The following is a 19,707-nucleotide window of genomic DNA, read 5'->3' on the forward strand; positions in this document are numbered from 1 at the left end:
TAAAAAACTTCTCCGTTTATTCATTCGCATCTTGACATGCATTGGGAGAAGAATGACACTTTTTGACATGTTTGCACTCTGAAATTTTGGGATTCAAGTCATACTAAGAGCCATATTTTATTTAAGTGCACTTTTGTTATGTTTATACATTGAAATTTTAAAATGAAGATGTCAAACATGAATACCATATTGTGAGAAATTTAAGATTGTTATATTTTCTTTAACAATAGGCATTTCTTAGTACTCTGCAAGCTGGGTTGGTGGAATTGAGATTACATTGGTGATCCTGATCATTAAAACAACTCAGATCTGAGATTATTTGCAGCCTAGAGATAACACCAGATATAGCAGCATTTATAATTCTTAAGATTTGATCCAGATTCTATTAAAAATGGAATTTCAGTATCTAGGTGTTTGATTAACTGTTTCAGCTATTTGATTTCAAATTTTAATTTGCTGTCCCAGTTTAATTTTGTTGTCAAAATTCAAAAAATAAATAAACATTAAACAACAAAAGGGGGGCATTACAAAGACATGCACTATGAATGATGTACAGGGAAATCTTATCATCACTTTAAATAGAGGAAAAATCTGAAAGGCCTTTCAATTAACACCTGAAGCCAGGACAACATTTGGTCTGAAAAAATTAACCTTTATTTATAAATGTGATATAAGAAAAAAAATTTACATTGGGAAAAGGTCGTTGCATTACAGGATAAGGATTGATCGAAAATCAAGGCACTAATTTCTAACAAAGAGAATGAGCTTTTCGATTTAACTATAACTGAGTTTGCATCTTATTTTCAAGAAAGATTCCAAGTTTTTGTTTTCAATTTTAAGCCTTTTAAAGCCAAGATGCAGGAAATGAAGCATACTCTACAACACTAGCTTTTCTTATAGAAAATCAAAATACATTTGATCAAGAGGGGAATATATGGTCAAGCAGATTGTAATGTCTCCTAGCTGGGGAATACCTAAATTTTACACAAAGTATCAATTCCACAACAAAATTTGTTTACAAATAATAGTAATTCTATAATTAAACAAATGATAGTCATTGGAATTTAAAGAAAATAAGCAATAGAATTTATTATCATTGCATATGTAGAGGTAGTTTATAGTTTCTATAACAATGACCAACCATAGCAAGGGTTGAAGATGAGAGCATGATAGGGCACCCTACAACATTTGTCAACACTACTTGGCCCACAAGTGGCAGTAACTGTCCATACAATGTAGGGTGGAATACTTAAAAGGGGAACCCTTTCTCGACTTATTAACCCTTATATGATTGCTTCCATCTTTAGTTCACTTATACAACCAACCATTGTAGAGATTGGAGATAAAGCACAATAGTGTGCTTTTAAACATTCGCCTCAACTAAGCCCAAGGGTGTGATACAACACGCCTTGGCCCACAAGTGGAAAATCCAACATGGAGTGGTCTACTTAGAAGGGAAACCTGTATCTGCCCTCCCTACTTGTATTTCCTTGCTATCCTCTCCATGATTGATTGTAGGAGAATAAGCAAATTTAATAAACAAATAAAGAAACTAAATTGATTAGCATTTCACATCATTAACTATACCAAATTCATAAGATACTATAAGTTGGACAACATCTTCTTCATGCATGCCACAATACTTGCTATAACACAAGATTGTTGTATTCTGAACTGCAAATTGCTTGCATCCAATACTGATCTGTTCCAATTCCTTGATTTGATGCTTTGAGGTATTGGTGAGTAATGATAAAACAATTGATGATTAGACGATTGATTAGTAGCGATGTCATGTAATGAATGTTAGTTTGATACATTGATTGATGATGATTGAATAAATGTTGATTTAAAAGAGTGATGCTTAATTGCTGGATTGTTTGCTTTCTTGATCCCAAGATGAAGTGATAGTTTAAGAGGTTTTGATGATTGTTTGCTTGATCTGGCTGATTAATGCAGGAGCATCAAATATGTCATGCCTCCATAACGCTAGTTGAGTTTTCTTATGTTTTAGGACATGTCAAGGTCTTAGAGGTTTTGTCATGTTTTGGACTTATCTCAGGGATTAAGTGTTCAATGGCTCTAACATGACAAAAGTTGTCTTTATATTGGCAAGATGTAACAAAGTTGCCATACAGGGTTCATATTGTGTCTGGTTGACTTTTAATGTCCTTTTGATGCAATAAGGCCTAACAAGACCATTTGTCATGGTTTGGGATCAATTGTGTAAGTTCCTTGACAGTTGCACAAATTGTCACCAAAATTTCAAAAGTTGTCATATGACAAAAATTGCAAAAAGTTGAAAAAGGAAGGAACCAACGGTCACAAGGTGTAAAAATCAGTTGTAACTGCTGAGAAATGTTGTAAAAGACCTTTGGGGGTTGAATGGGGTTGGCTGGAGAATTTTGAAGCATTTGGTAATGAAATTTTGGGGGAAATTATACAGTTGCCAGTCAATTTCCTGTTTCCTCACTGTTCCCGTGCTTGGCATGGTGTTGTGTTGGATTTCTATGTTTATAATGTATAGGAATCTTTAGATATATGAATTAACTTTACTTTAGTTATAGTCTAATCATGTTTCATGGAGTATATCAAAAGTTAAGACGATTTTTGTAAGGACAGGTCTGAAACCCTTATTCAACAAGGGTTTGAATAAAAAACTAATCATTGGAGCCCTTTGCACCATTAGATTCTCTTATGAATTGGTTGTTTGAAGGCTGGTAGAGTGAATTTTCATGATTTTGAAATGTGAAGGCGTTGATGCTGGAGTTTATTCATATTTCAATGATGAACTAGCCCATGGGTTCATAGATTTTGAACTGGTAATTGGTGACAGTCATGAGAAAACTGATAATCTGTTGCAAATTGCAATCCAATGCGTGTAGGTGTCAAAACCAAGTATATTTGTTGGTTTAGTGATGGTTTCCAACCATTTAAATAGTTGACCATTAAATTGTGCAAATTTTTAGGATTGCTTTGAAAAATAGGACTTGAAGGTATTTCATGTTAAGCACATTGAGTCATGACAGATTGTGGTCTAGTGGTCAGCTAAGTCCATGTGGGAACTCCACTTGTAAAACCATCCTATTGCTTTTGGTTTGAGTTCTGTCTGGTGTCTATCTTCAACCTTGAAGGCTCTGCATCACTGATTGATTCTTTGTTTGATTTCTTGGGGGATTAATATAATATCCTACCCGGGAAATTTAATCAAATTCCTCACAAAATAATTTTCAGAATTATAACAGAGAATTCTTGCAACTTCAGATTTAAAACAGCAAATGGTAACCTCGGGAAAATAAATGATTTTTAGTCCACTTTCAGTAATACACATAAATAATCATCAGCAACAGTAATACACATAATAATCATCAGCAATACAATGTCCCATGAATATAATAATCAAATCCCTCCAATCGTAAATACAGAAATGACAATCACATCGGAGAAATAAGTGTAAGCTCAATTGGAGAATAGAAATAAGTGTAAGCTGTCAAGTGAGGCACATGTTATGACTCCTCCATGGGCAATGGGTTTTAATCTACAGTCTTTCGGCTGGAGGGTTTTCATATTTGAGCTGGCTGAAGCTGAGCTTCCAATTCTTCAAGAGAAAAAATTTAAATCCAAAACCAATATTCAAGCATGTCTGCAAAAGAGCTCCTCTCCCTTCTTTAAGCTCAACCTGGTGACTCTGCACATTCCTCTTTTTGTGCTTCATATTCTTCCCCTTTCATCAACTTTTTATCTCCTTTTTAATATTTAAAGCACTCTAAATAATCTGCCTTAAGCTCCATTTAAGTCACTTCAATATATTTTACGCATTTAGCTTAATTTTCTCTAATGTCCCAAATTGGGGGCATGACAATCCTCCCTCCTTGATATTGCTTACCCCTAAAGACCAATACCAGGATCCCATTTCCATCTGCAAGCCACTTCATAGCTTATACTGGTAACTATGTAATCAAGATATGCCATACTGTGGAACCAAAAATCACAATGCAGTTCATCCATCAATAAGATCCCTAGATCCCATATCAATCTGAGAAACATTATTGCAACTGTATGTTGTGTTACTCTTAACTATAACTGCATCAAAACTCAAACAGTGTAGTATCTCAAGTTTTCTCAACATAATCCACAAGGTGCAAAACATTTATCCTATCAACTACTAGATCCCAAACCAACCTATCAAATTAATCCTGGGCATAGAAATAGATGTCCAACAATCCACCATCCTCCTGAATCGACCAACTAGACAAGTAGATGCCAAACATGGCCCCCATATGCATTAAAATCATCTCATCAGTTCTCCAAATAGTGCACATTAAAATGTCCATAAAACTGATGCCAGGGTGTACTATCAAAGGAGTGTTGGGCTTCCATAGCAAGCTTATGAGAATCACCAGAATCAACAAGGCTAAATAGACCATGATCCTCAAGAACTACAACAGTAGTCTGAGTCTCCAGATCAATGATACTGCACTTATGTGAACTAAAGGTCCCATCAAACCTAGGGGAATGTCTCAGAAATTGACTAACGAAGAGAGGATAAGTTTCATTCCTAGAAGTCAGTACACATCAAGGAAAATCAGTTTCCTTCTAGATTGAACCTATATATTGCCTATTCCGACAATGGTGTACTCTTCTCCAAAAATAACTGAATCTGAGAATGGTTATAAATATGTGAACCAATCCCGATGATGAGTGAAGTGGCGGAAGGCACCTAAATATACCACTTGGGATTTTACATAATATGCAAGTCTTTTAGCCATTAGGCATAAACGGTAAATTCACCCTACTCAATGTGCTTTGCATCATGCTCTTAACGTTGTGAACTAGATTGCTTAGCTTGAGTAGCTAAGCATTTACGGCACTCTATATAACCAAACTTATGGCAGTAGTCGCACTAAACATTTTTCTTCTTCAAAGAACTGATGACTAAGCAAAGCGATTTAGCTGAGAGGATTAAGAGAACTGATAGTTGCCCATAAATTTAGCTAAGAAGGCTTGGGTGTTTGAAGATGAGCTGCTACCACTGTCAAATTGTTGTTTCCAGCGACCTTGTTGTAGAAGCATCATACAAAGATCAAAAGACAAAAAACATCATGAGTAGAAGCAATGTTGAGAGTTTCAACAAAGTGCTTATAGGAAGATGGAAGACTCTTCACGGTGATTACCATTGTGTCTTCTTCCATTTGTGTCCAGTGGCTTCCAACTAATCACAAACGTCCTTGATTTTATTGAGATGATCTTGTACACATGTTCATCAATAATGATTGAGAAGAGCATTTCTTTGAGACAAATGCATGGCCCTTATCTGAGATTTCATGCAAACTTTTCAAATGGCTCCAAATTTCTGTAGTTGTTTATTGAAAGGAACCCGCAGGAGCTGATTGCCAACGACAAAAAGTTTGACGAGCATGACGATTTTTCAATTCTTCTTATCAAAAAATATCGTTCTCTTTGCTTGCTTCCTCGGGACTACTAGTCTTGTCCAAAACAATTTTGTCAACACATTTATACTTTAAATCATCATCATACGCTGCTTCTAGGAATTATAGTTTTTTGCCATTGAATTTTTTACTGCCTTCCAACAAAATGTTAGTCAAAGATGACATTGCACACTTTTCAAGGCACACAAAAATAAGAAACCTAGATGATTGGACGCACAAATTTGAATATGTTGATTAGAAAGGCAAGTACAAGCACAAATTTCAATGAGAATCTAGTGGCACAAAAAATGAGACACCCAAAAAAATCAAAAGACAACCTAGTTGAGGTCCTGAAGTAACCACCAAGAATCTCCAAATTATATTTAAAATCCAGAAAAAAAATTGAGGATCTTTAAAAAAAACTAGTCAATTGGTTGGAGATTTTCCAAATGGTGAAAAATGGATGCCCTCGCTGCAAACAAAAGATTGAAAGTCTAAATAAACCTTAGGCGGCTGAGAAGAGTGAAGAAAATGTCATTTTTCGTAAAAAAATAACTACAAAAAACTTGAGCAGAGGTTCGCAAGAAGATGAGTTTTAATGGTTGCCAAGTTGCAAATGTCTACAAATGTGAAACAATGAATGGCATGAGAGAAAAGAAGCTAGAAAGACAAGAAAAGAACCACAAAAATGGTGGACGTTGGAAGTTACAAAAGTCGCGTGAGCAAAAGTAAAGGTTGAGAAAGAGGCATCATATTTAGTTTGATAAAAATGGCACCTAGCAACTTTTAACTATGAATAAGAAGCGACCACTAGGAAAAATGACCATGAGCCACCAAGAAAACAACAAGAAGGTTGGAGGAAAGGCATCAATAAGGACATGAAAACGCTAGTCAAGTTTGGAAAAATGGAATCTTGCAAACTTCAAACAAACCCAAAATGAATTGGAAAAATGGAATCTTGCAAACTTCAAACAAACCCAAAATGAATTCGAAAAATTTTGGACAAATAATTTCAATGAAGAAATTATCAACTTTTAAAAAAACATTAGCTTTGATACCATATTGGTACAATTACTAAATGAATTATTTACCAAGAACGAAATATTCTTATAGAATTTGCAAAAGAGATGTTCCTTAAAAGAAACATACAAATAATAGAAAAAATCTATTACGCAAGACATCTACAATATCTAGAAGTGATCATTAAATATAGAAATAATCTAACTTAGGAGATATTATTTTAATATCAAGTAATGTTGGGCTTTTGTCCAACGGCAACCTGAAATTTCCAAGGATTTTCGTCCTTATATATGATTTTTACTGTCAAACCAGCAACAATGGAGAAATTGTCAAGTATCAAATCAAAATATCATACTACTTGGAGAAGGAAGGAAACCCATTAAATAGATTTTCGAAACCATCTTTGGACCTCAAATCACAAGTGTGATTTTTAATAAACTTTTCCCTCCTCCAAGAGGTTCGCCCAAATTTTATAAGAATTAATAAATAAAAGAAAGTAATTTTATGACTTTGCCTTCATGATGAAGTCACTTTATATTTTATTACCATCTTAACAAAGTCGCCTTACTTGACTTTATTTCATAACTTAAACCACTTTATTTTTTATAATTTAATTTTATGACCCAATGTGACTTTTCCCTTATTATATTACTTTATGTGCTCAAAGCCTTAAAATAATATTATTTCTTTCTCCATCAATTAATAATTGACAACGTTAGTTTCTCATCCCTTATATTTTCGAAGTAGTCTATCAAGATGACAAAAGAATAGGCTAATCAACACCCGAATGATCACTAATCAACACCTGAATGATCACTAAGAAGGGAACATTACAGTCCTCCCTTCCTAGAGCAACTAGCCCTCAAGTAATATGCACATGCATGCCAAAAACAAATACCAGGATCCCATATCAACTTTAAGAATACTGTTCTACTTTGATATCAATAGCAATACACCACAAATCATGAAGCAATATAATGGAATCCATGTGAAACAATACACACAACCAGTCAATACCTAGATCCCAAATATAGAACATGCTATGAGATGAAGTAGTAGTATTATACCAAAGAATGATATCAGTCATCCAACCATACATGTAGACCAACCAAAGGATGTGATAAGTAACTCACATATTCAAATATCAACAGACTAGGCCACCACATTTTGTTGTTATATATCAAACCATCAACAAATAGGATGGCAATGATGTCATCATACCAAGGCAAAAGTAGAAGACTAATCGCATGAGGGTTTCCCATCAAGTAATCATGTTCCCACACATTCCAATGCATACCCATAGCTGATGTAGACCTAAACAATTCTGAAGATGTTGTGAACAGCCATGTAGGACAGTCACTTGTCACTGAACAGCCTATGTCAAGTAGCTCAAACAACAACCAATATGTAGTTGTACAATCACAAGAAATAGGTGCCAATACCAAATGTGGAAAGTAGATGCCATCGCCAACACCCAAAATCAACTCATGTGTGATTGGACCACTATAGTAGCTTCCACGAAATCATTATGCCCAACAATAATAGTAATTTGTTGCTGGGAAAACTTGGCTTGTTGGGCTATCAAATCAACTTCCTTTGCCTTCTCAATCCAACTCTCAACCATTTCTTGAGACTGATTTAGTATTGCTGTACCAAGGTGAACAAATTCAGTCCTCTTGGAGGATGCATCATCAACCAACGACTCGTGTTTATCTTTCAAAACTTGAATGTCGGCATTAGGTGACTCAATCACATTATCTTCTCCATGATCGTAGGCTGCATTACCTTGAGAATGAAGAGATATATTGCTGTTGTTATAACAATTAGCAAAGTAGTCATGCATCTGTGGATCATGCCTTTAACATTTACAAGAACCTCTTTATTGGAAACTTCATTCTCAACACTTGCACTTTGAATGCCATGTTCTGATTTTTCTTCATGTATGAATTGTGTCATCATTGGAATCAACTAACACACTGGAAAATGCATTGTAGTCCCCCAAATAATCCATACCATCATTATCCACATTAAATCTCATGCTCAACATCAAGAGAAGTCATGTTTATCTCTCTTCTAGAATCCTCTTTGTTTAAACCCTCATATGGTTGAAGTGAAATATTGGCTTCTGCTTCAAATAAACTCTCAGCATTGGGATGATCTATATGCTCATCATCAGTGACGTCAATATGTTCATCATTATTATACCTCTTATACATCTTTTTAGATTCTTCCAGAAGCAATTTCTCTAACACTAATGACAAATTCAATTGATATTTTTGTAATGCTTGAAAGAAGTCACTCATGCCATTCATAAGGTTTTCAGTTTCCATATGTCGACCATCTCTTTGTGGACTTCCACTATTTTTCTATCCCTTTCTTTAACTGGTGAGGGAGGAAGAAAAGTAGGTAACAATCTCCCATTTTATATTTTAATCATTGATGTAACCTTTTATACCCTTGTTTTAGATGTCTGAAATAAACAATGAGTTTGTTTCCTATGATCCTAGCAAGATACCTCTGAGTTCATTCATTATCAAGCATGAGTCAAAATACTATTATGCAAAACCCACCTTCTGGGACTGATCGGAACTGCCATGCAATTAAATCCAAAAAAAAATAGTACTTGAAAAGGGCACGCAAAAGAAACCCACTTTATTAAACTAATTCAAAAGTAACATGTAACCATCTAGGTATCCACCAAACTGTCATGCAACACAAATCCACAAACCAGGTCTGCTTGAAAATAACATGCAATGGTAAACCTCTTCATAAACTGCTACTAAACTAGCATGCAACCATCTGGGCATTCACCAAATTGTCATTCAATACCATCAGATACACATGCAACTACAAAATCTGACATGCAACTGAAAAAGTTGACATGCAATTGAAAAGGCTGAAATGTAACTAAAAAAAATTGGCATGCAACCTCACAAGTTTGCAAAATTTGTGGCTAAGATACCACTAAAATATCCCAAACTAGGATATTGTTTCAAATCTGATTTGGGTTTACCATTTTTGCCACATTTTGCTTCATTTCCTTGCAACATAACATGCAAATATGCAAACTAAACATGCAAAGGAAACAATATAGATTTCCAAGGAAAAGTGATTACAAACACAAATCTATTGGCAATGATTCGGATATATAACATGCATGGCTGTTACGTCAAATATACTGTTGTTACAATGCAAGAACATGCATAAATTGTCCTCCAAAATCTGTTTAAAAAGATGTAAATCTGCTCAATGATGATCCCTGAATGAGCCCACCACTCATGTAGTGTTAGGTTTCCGTCCAACCTACGAATATCCAAGGGTTTCCATCCTTAGATACGGCTGTTACTGTCAAACCAGCAAAAATGGAGAAATTATCAAGTATCAAACCAACATATCATAATACTTGGAGAAGGAAGGAAACCCCTTAAATAGATTTGTTATACCACCTTCAGACCTCCAATCACAATGTGTGATTCTTAATAAACCTTTCCCTCCTACATGAGGTTCATCCCACTTCTAGAAAGCTTAGAAAATATAATAAGTCATTTTATAGCTTTCTCTTCATGATATGGTCACTTTAATAAAGCCACTTTATGACTTTATTTCATGATTTAATTCACCTAAATTTTAAAATTTATTTTATAATCCAGACTGCCTTTTCCCTTATAATATTACTTTATGGGCTCAAAATAATATTATTTATTTCTCCATCAATTAATTAATAATTGTTAATTGACAATGTCAGCCTCTCATCCCTTCTATCTCTGGACTAGCTTACCAGGATGACAAAAGAATATGCTAATCAACCACCTGAATGATCACTGAAGATAAGGAGGCATTACAAATGGTGTTTGACACAAGAGCTTCTCATGGGTTAATCAACCTTGCATCCCTCAAAAAAATTTGTTTCTATGCTTGTGTTTTCAAGTTTTGCATGTTTTCTTTGTTACCCTGCCATTTCATTTTGCTGTGGGCGTAAATTCTTGCAGCAATTTTCATGCAAGGCCAGTAGTAGCAATCATCATGTATCATACTGCATATCAATCATTATGCCTTTAAATTATTATCAGAATATCTCATGGCTATCATGAATATGTCCATCTATCAAAGACTTGTATTTATTCATATTTGTGAACTTTGACATTATCTTATCATACTAAGAGGCCTAATTAAGTTATGTGCCAAAGATTTGAGCTTCACACCAAAATAAAAGGTGGACTCCCATAGAGGTCCATTTTCAGGACTTACCAATGCTTATACCTTACCAGATTTAATAAAGAAGGGTCACTATACAAGGTGATGCATCCAATTCCATAAAAAGGTATAAGCAGCAACGGAATAATTTTGGATCCTTGATCCTTATTTCATGTACATATGATGACATACTAGGTTTTTGGTCAATGTTGCCCTACTAATCAAAAATTCTTGATAAAGAGGTGGATAATCATTTTACGAGGGACACAAGGAGGCAAAGAGATCTAGAACAAGTAGGCAAAGTGCACATCATAACAAGAATATTGACATTTGATTGTTGGATACTGTACTCATATATGAGCTTTTTAACAACGGATGTCATTTGAAATAAACTACTGTATTATTTATCATCTTACTGTTCTAATTTTAAATTCTTTTCTAGAGAATCAAGCTTTTTTTGTGTCATTGCACCCAATAACCAATCATAATATAGATGAAACCTGGTTATAAATTTTACAGGAATTTCAATGGTCCTATGTTTGTTTTTGAAACTAAAATATGCTTCAATCTTTGCAGGCCAAAAGAATGGAAAATTAAAATCTAACCTAAAAAAATTATAATCCCACTCTAACCAAGATCAGAGAAATCAAGAAGAAAAAAGAAGGGTGGGAGGGAAGGAAAGAAGCAGTCAGCTTGTTAAGCAGGATGAGCATCATAGATTTCCAGACATTCTCTGCAAACTCCAAAAACCATTCCAAGTATTGGCCAGTTAACCAAATGCTTGAGTACATGAACAGTGAACGTTTTTTAGGTGAATTAGTTTTATTCAATCATGAAACAGAGCACAATATGAATCCACAGATCACCACCCACATTCGTTACCCACAGATTAAAGATATTCATCTTAGAACCACATTTGTCTTGCACGTCTAGATCTAACTGTTAGGAATTCATGTTCACATGCATTAAAATAATAATGTGGTGTGTAAGGTAAAGTGAGTTGTAATAACAACTCACATAATTATGGGTGGTTGAATATTCCATTATGTCTTAGGTTTGTTATAGGTTGTTACATAAATTATTGTATCAGAGGTACGAATATATTGAGTTGTTAAAACAACTCAATATATTAGATAATTTCATTCTGGAGTTTCCTATAATTTAGGAGTTTTAACTCCTATTGTATCGTATTTGAATGAAAAATATGTAGAAGGAAGCTCATATTATATTGTTTTATTATTATTATTTTGGCTTCCCTGTATCTCTGCCGCATTTTTCTAATATGGTAACAGAGCATAGAAATTTGAGGGACTAATTTTTTAATCTATTGTTTTTGCCAGCTTAGTATAATGAAATGAAAATTATTATTCCTAAGTTTGTGCAATTTGAAGTAAACTTAGAGGTGTTAGAGATTTTGTGGTGTTTAGGCTTGCACAGTGGAGGCTGCTGATCCATTTTTAGAGGAAAGAGTATCTATGCTTATGATCCTTAGCTTTCTAAAGGTATGGCAAAGTGTCAGAAATCCGTGCATACTTTGTAGAGTCTGTGCTTTGTAGCTCAGCAGATCAAGTTTCCTTTTCAGCTAGTAGATCTGTGTCTGCATAAAGCGATTTGCATATAACTGCATGACTACACTCTGGTTGGCAAGGATTTTCTCAGCGTTATTTGCTAGAATGCATTTGGTCATGATCAACACAGCTGTGGCTCCTTCCAAACAAAATTGAGTAGGTTCATAGTGCTTTCCAACATTTGATCAGTCAAATCCCATAGGATCAGCTGGCGTGGACTATGCTCAATAGTCTATGTTCTTCAGAAGCAAGATGGGAGTCATATTCTTTATCACTGGCAGGTTCACACATGTCATTATCATTTTTGGCTATGAAAACAGACCTACATTCATTTTGACCAACACATATCAACATTTTGTAGGTTCGTCACATCAAGCTTCAACAGAAAGGGAGGAGGTAAGATAAACCAATGCAAGCAGTATGCTTGTTGAGGATCCAGACTGCGGATTGGATTTGCATAGAAAACCAAGTGTAAGAAAAGCAGAATCATCTGGGAGGCATCTAGTTAAGGGGTGGGTAGTTGGCGGGTTCTTGTTCATGTTAAGGTTTTTGGTAAGCCTGTTTAAAACCATGAAAGGAGAGAGACTTTCATTTGAATCAAGATCATGAGCCACAAGAGTAGGCTTACTGAAGTCGGAAGTGCTAAAGTGGAGAATATGGATATCATCGATAATGAAAACAGTTGTATAGGAGAGCAGCTGACTTTAGATATCCTCTGACTGTTGGACTTCTTGGAAGTGTGGTCAGCCGGCAATGAGTTCACTCGAAGTGAAAGCAAGATAAGCTCTCATATGTAGGTGATCATGTGCAGCAACATCCAAATAGCAGTATACTGACCTAAAGTATGCATAGGCATACGATTATGTTTCAAACTTGTGTGATGTCCTTTCTCCCAATGTTCAAACTAGGGGGGATGGCAGCAATTAGTGTTCACATGCATTAAAATAAAAATGTGGTACGTAAGATAAAGTGAGTTTTAATAACAACTCTAATTTATATAGACAGTTGAATATTCCATTATGTCTTAGGTTTGTTATAGGTTGTTATATAAATTATTGTATTAGTGGTACGAATATATTGAGTTGTTGAAACAACTCAAAATTATTAGATAATTTGTTTCTGGAGTTTCCTATAATTTAGGAGTTCAAACACCTATAAATATGTATTATATTTGAATTAAAAATATGAAGAAGATAGTTTGTATTTTATTGTTTTATCATTCTTTTGGCTTCCATGCATCTCTGCCCCATTTTTCTAATACAAATAACCTGTTTTAGGGTGTGCAATTTTTTGTATCCCTTCATCCTTCTAGGATAGGATCCAGGGTATCAGGTCTTCGTCTTTCTACTCCATTAGCTGAAGTAGTTCATACAAGGTAATATTATCCTTCGTTTTGTTTATATACTCTGCAATGTTATTACTTGTTTTGATTCTCATTAGGTATTTGAGTTTGTACTGATGAAGTTAATTGCCAAAGTGGCATTGGATTATCGCTCCCCTTTGGATCAAGAGAAGAAAAGACAACATTGTATAGAGTTCTAATCAAGAATGGTTGTAGGCAAGAGCCTACAACACAACAGTAAATTGTGAGCCACTTATCTGGGAGGTGTTGGGTTCGAACCTACTCAAACTTAATAAATAATAAAAATTAATCACAACACACAATAATACTAATTAATCTTAGCACAGCCTCTTCCCGATCAAAAAAAAATCAAAAACAGTTGTTTTCCCTTACTCTAGATTGCATGTAGTTAAATATTTCATTGATATAATATACTTAGGAATTAAAAAAATGTAGAGTCACTGAAACTCCCTCTATATTATGAAATTGGTTTTTACAATTTTCTAAAAACACAAAGATCCCCTTGTCAAGCAGTGGACTAACAGATTCCAACAACTATTTACAATCCTTCTCAAAAGAGTCTTGAGCCATGGAGTAGCAGCATCTCTTTCAGGCAAGCACCATCATGCTCTGCACATTGGCATGTCAAAACTGCACATCAAATTTAACAGCTTATATCTACAATGCAATATAATCAAGGCTTCAGAGAAAATTTCCACAAGTATGCATTTAGATTTTTAGGTAATGACTATATAGGTTCATTGGAAAATCTTCTCATAACTTCCACAAGTATGCATTTAGATTTTTAGGTAATGACTATATACGTTCATCGGAAAATCTTCTGATAGTTTTCTCAGTGGCTGCCTAAGTGGAGATTGATTTATCAATTGTTGATGTCAGCCGCAAAACCCCTTTCTGAAGCTCCATGCATCCATGCAGGATGACAATGCAAAAGTTGTTTGAGCTTAGAATGCATGCTTTAGAAGCTGGTTGGCGAGAGTTTGATGAGACGTTGCTATGTTTATCACATAGACCAAAGAGAAATGACCAATGATCGAGAATCACTGGTATAGATAATCCCTTTTTACAAAGGGAAATGCCCTCACCTGCATATTTATAGCGATCTGGCCCAAGCATCGTATGGTGCTCAAGCAGAAGTCAGAAACACAAAGAAAGGAAAGAGAGAGGGGACTTTGAACAAGGTTATCAATTATCAACCTTGGCTAAGAAAACCCGAATTTTGTGCAGCAATTGCAATCAAGGAAAAAGGGGCAATTTTTTATTGTCCTCTCTTACATTCTGACTTGAGGTGACCACACAATGTGATCGCATCCACCTATCTATCTCGTTGTGACGAATAAAAATTTTACTTCATTGTTGACACCTTCCGAACTACAGAGCAGAAAACATATAGATTTAAACCTCCCAGAACATGATTTGCATTATCTGCTATCCAAACCCAATTGACTTTGAAGACGAATTCGGAACTACTAAATCTTCTATAAAAGTTTATTGTAAACTAGTAATCCCTTGGATCGAGATTTATGTGTTTTACATAGTTTTTCGTAAAGATTAATACAGTGAAACTATCCTTTCCAAAATTGGAAATTTACTTTAGGGCATTTATATAAATGCGAATATAAGTTGAGTCATAAAAGACATGCCCTGAGAATGTACCTGATACTCGTGGACATTGAGATGGCGTAATTGTTGGTGACGATGGTGCTGCTGCTTTTGCTGCTGCCATGATCTGCCCACCCTGCTAATCACACGGCTTAACGTCCCTCGCACCATTTTCACTTGTATTTGACGACCTGAATAGAACCCACGCACTCCCTGCTCTTCTCTGCGTTTCCTCAACAAATGGATTTCTTCACCCACAGTTGAGACAGCCCCAGAAGGTAAAAATGGTGGGTTGGTCGCACTGCAAAACTGTTCTTTAGGTCAATTTTGGTTTTTAATAGTAAAACAATAATCAATTCAAACATTTAATATGTAAGAAGTAATCTTTTTGGGAGAATATGGTTTTATTATATTTCTATATTTGAATTAAGGTTTTTATGTAATTTTCATGTTTATTATTATTATTATTATTTATCGTTTTAGTTTGAATATGTGGGTGTAGACTTGGTCTCGGTCTTTTTTGCAATTGTCAAATTTAAAATTGCACATTAATCACTTTGTCATTCCATTAGTCAATATATCACATGTTTGAATTGATTTAGTTGTTGTGTTCACGACAATCACTTTCTTCCACTTTTATTTGAAATTGTTTTAAAATTTGAAAAGAATATTTGGATCAAAGAATCTAAAAATAAATATATTATACATTTATTTGCATGGTATATCATATTGTAGACATCTAAAATTGTTCTTAGGTTTTACTAATTTTTTTCTTAATTACTTAATTTTGTTACTTATTTAAATAATTTCATGTCATTTTTCAAATGTTTTATAAGAAATAGGTCACAACTAATATTTAGTCAATAGACTATTATATGCAAAAATTTAATCGTTTATTAAGATGTTTTAGCCGTAAAAAAAATCGGTCGCTACATTTTGGTTGGAAAGTGGTAAATCAGACAATTGTTACAATTTATGAATGAATACTATTGTGGCAAGTCAAAACTGGTATCACCAAGCTAGAACATGAGATACGATCATGAATTGTTTAAGGTTTTACTATTCATATGAGATTGGGGTTTGGTGACCTGTTGCCTGGTCGTCACAACTATCTGTAAAAGTTGTATGAGTGGCATGTTAAACTCTAAAAATGACATCAGTTTGTAAATAGGGGTGAACAGTTGTTATCTTTTGGGGGTTGTGGACATGTGATATTTATGGCATTTTGGAGCAAAACTTGGGGAAGAGATTGAGTGGATGACAGGAAATGACAAAAGATGACTGGAAATGAAGGAAGACGATGAAGAGGACAATCATAATGAAAGAGGATTTCATTTTTATTTGCTTACTAAGGGAGTGCCATTAAAATGTTTCAAGATTAGTGCCCACTTCAGAAGCTTTTGCATTGGTTAAGTATTGAAACAACAATTAATAAGTAGTGCCTTTTTGGATTGGTGATCAGAGGAATTTAAAGAGATAAATGGATTTGAGGTGAGGACGCCAGGAAGAGGAGGAATCAGTCGATAATTTTTGGGATTTTGTGAAAATGTCATTTAAAAAGTTTTGTCGCCAACTCTATCTAAAGTGCAAATTGCAAGAGTTTAAAAATAATAATTAAAAAAGGTTATTGTAGCAAATAAAATATTGAGTTGCAGTCAAATAAAAGTATGGTATATAATATGTAGTTTATGTTTCATGTTTGTGACTTTCTACTTTCGTCTTTTATTAGCTAATGTTTTTGTCAATTGTCTCCCCAACAAGACATTTGAATGTATAGCTAAAAATGCCAATCGTTTTCATCTTGTACACAAGTAAAATTTATTGTGATAATGATGAGCTTACAATAAATAGCACATTAAATACAATGTTGAATTAATTGCATGCAAATGATGCTATCAGATAGCAATGACAACATCTAAACAGAAAACTAAAACATGTAACTTATCAAGGGCAATATTTATCCTTTTTCCATGTTTTGCATTTTTGGCTAGGGACTTAGCCACCAACATGTCATTGACGCATACACATATATTGGAGACACGGGCTAAAGTAGTTTAAAATGTGATTTGGTAATAAATATAGGATAAGCACATGCATTCATTGCCAGTTGTGTAACAAAAAGATGTTGATCATACCTGAGTTAGGATCGACTCAAAGAAACCACCTATCCCCACACTATAAAAATGTGTAGCCCCTCCAAATGCTAGCACATCAAAGGTGACATAAATTTCATAGTTTGCAGTGAACCTATTAGAGAAATTTCAATATTTGAAGCGAACACATCATAGGTATGGATTATAATTTAATGGAAGAGTAACTTGCATGATATTTTCTTTTTATGTCTATAATAGTTTTGAGCTTGAGAACGCCTATCTTATAACTGAAACTTTGCAAGCAATCATGAATTTGGTTATCTCAAGAGTTACGTCTTCTATTTTTTGTCAACCTTTGTTAGCTTTTATTTTTTTTTATGAAAATGGAAGATGTATGCTTAGTTAAAAGGGAAAAAAAAACATGATGAATATATTACTTTTGTGGAAGAAGGTTGGGAGCTCTACTACTAAGCCACATCCTTTCAAAAAGAATCAAACCAACACAAAGCTTAAAAAAGTCAATCTTAATAATAACCTTGTCTTTGTTCTTATTTTTACGATATCATGGCTTACTTCAAAACCACATTTGCAAACAATAAGACTATACCTCTACATAAAAAATCATTTAGAAAATATAGAGATGACTATTGCAAAGCTTTCTTCAAGAAACATTCAGCCTTAATCTCATTTTTGTTGCAATTAATGAGGACAACATATGTCTTGTATTCCTTAAACAGATCACTATTCTAAACATATCACTATTCTAATGACATTGAACCACAAAAGTCTTTTGTATGGTTACGGTAACTTTAGCAATGCATTTCCCCAATATAACTCAAAGCTTCCAACAACTATCTTCAACTTCTGAATTAATAAAATCTCATAAAACTATATCAATAAATGACACGTCCAAATTCTTTGAAGAAGCCTAACATCCACAACATGACACTCGCACCATTTTTTTCCTGAAAATGCCTATACAATTGCACAACAAAAACTAACGTTTTCCTACATCTAGACAAAACTACCAACAACATGTGTACTACCACTTTATATGATAACCTAGATTTACTAATAGCATTGAAACAATACACTAATTCAACAAACTTTTGGGTAAGTGCATAAAGTCGTGGTACCAAAAGGGGGTACAACATGCCACTTTTTTTCTGACATCAATAATTTTTGAACTTTGACAAGAATTTGAAGATAGGTACACTCAAAATTTAAAGATGTGACTGAATGAAAAGTTGTAGTCCTCTGAATCTAGTTTTTAACTACTTTCTTTTTTTAATGGTGGAGTTTAAGGCACTCAAAAAAAGGGGCCACACAAAGTGGTATTGCTTTTTTAGTAAAAGCATAACATAGTGTGAAGTGTGGTCCTCCTAAAATGCTAACTTCTTTTTAGAAATTCTTTAATCACTACGGTCATAACTTAGCTAACACCATGTAGTTTATCCTATATTTTCAGGTAATTTTTTAATGTATTTTGTTAGAGTAATTAGATATTTCCTAATTAACTCTAGTTGCTTAAGCTAAACTTTAGGCATATAAAAATTAATTCTTTTTATTAATTATTATTATGCAACCTAAGTTAGACCTTTTTAGGGTTTTGATCTCCTTTATAAGGATGGTCTCTCTTTGTAATTATTAAGGCAATTCACTTTTGATAATAGAAATTTCTCTTTTTGCTCATCAAGAATGTCTCATCTATGATCTAGCAATTTCAACCTCCATAGCCTTTTTTCTTTTCTCTTACGTGACAGGTGTTTGCATGCAGGTGATTCTTGGGAGCTGTGGGGTTGATCTTTCATCAACTTCAACATATTTTCTTTATTTTTTTATGAATTTTGTAAGTGGACACATTCCAAAAATGTGAAATATTTGTGTGCTCCCCCTAAAGATCATTAAGAACTAATAAAAAATCAAAACTTCTTTTGTTTTGAAGTGTGTAGAATAGAGTCTAATTTCTAAAAACTAATTTGTTGCAAAATCAAATGATTAGGCTAAAATATAACCCCCAAATACTAAACACTGGTTTTTCAAGAGAAAATGGACATGATTTAAAAGAAAATATAGTTGAAAGGCTTAAAACAGTCTAAATTCAAAATAAATTATATGGTTATACAACTAACACAGAGATCTACAATATCATGTAACTCGGTTTTATTGATATTCAACCACGGTGAAACTTGATGGAGAGCACATAAGAAAAATTAAGAATTTTTTGATGGTTGCTAGAAAACATGTGTCAGACCAACTTGATACCACCAAACCTTTTTGTTGGATCTCTGAGGAAAATCCAAGTCTTAGGCTTGGTGAATTCCAATGCATTATGAAGTGTGTATGCCCTATAATGTTAACACACTATTACATGTGCATGTTATCTAAAATATAGTGCAAGCGTGCTATAGTGAAAACACAATATAGAGTGTGTGCACTAC

At 34.1% G+C, this 19,707-nt stretch overlaps 1 protein-coding gene across 1 annotated transcript in view; it reads right to left on the reverse strand.

Annotated features, from left to right (window-relative positions):
• LOC149542733 (ATP citrate lyase (ACL) family protein) overlaps positions 1-15,515 on the reverse strand; it is a 169,622-nt gene extending 154,107 nt beyond the window's left edge. Inside the window, exon 1 of the mRNA XM_089797617.1 lies at positions 15,228-15,515. Within this exon, the coding sequence (XP_089653743.1) occupies positions 15,228-15,344 (117 nt within the window). The 5' untranslated portion in view covers positions 15,345-15,515. The remainder of the gene's footprint in view (positions 1-15,227) is intronic.
• Positions 15,516-19,707: the final 4,192 nt, after the last annotated feature.

This window comes from Cupressus sempervirens, chromosome 8 (assembly GCF_028749045.1).
Source record: "Cupressus sempervirens isolate cs-2001-9-10 chromosome 8, ASM2874904v1, whole genome shotgun sequence".
In the NCBI taxonomy this organism is placed as follows: domain Eukaryota; kingdom Viridiplantae; phylum Streptophyta; class Pinopsida; order Cupressales; family Cupressaceae; genus Cupressus; species Cupressus sempervirens.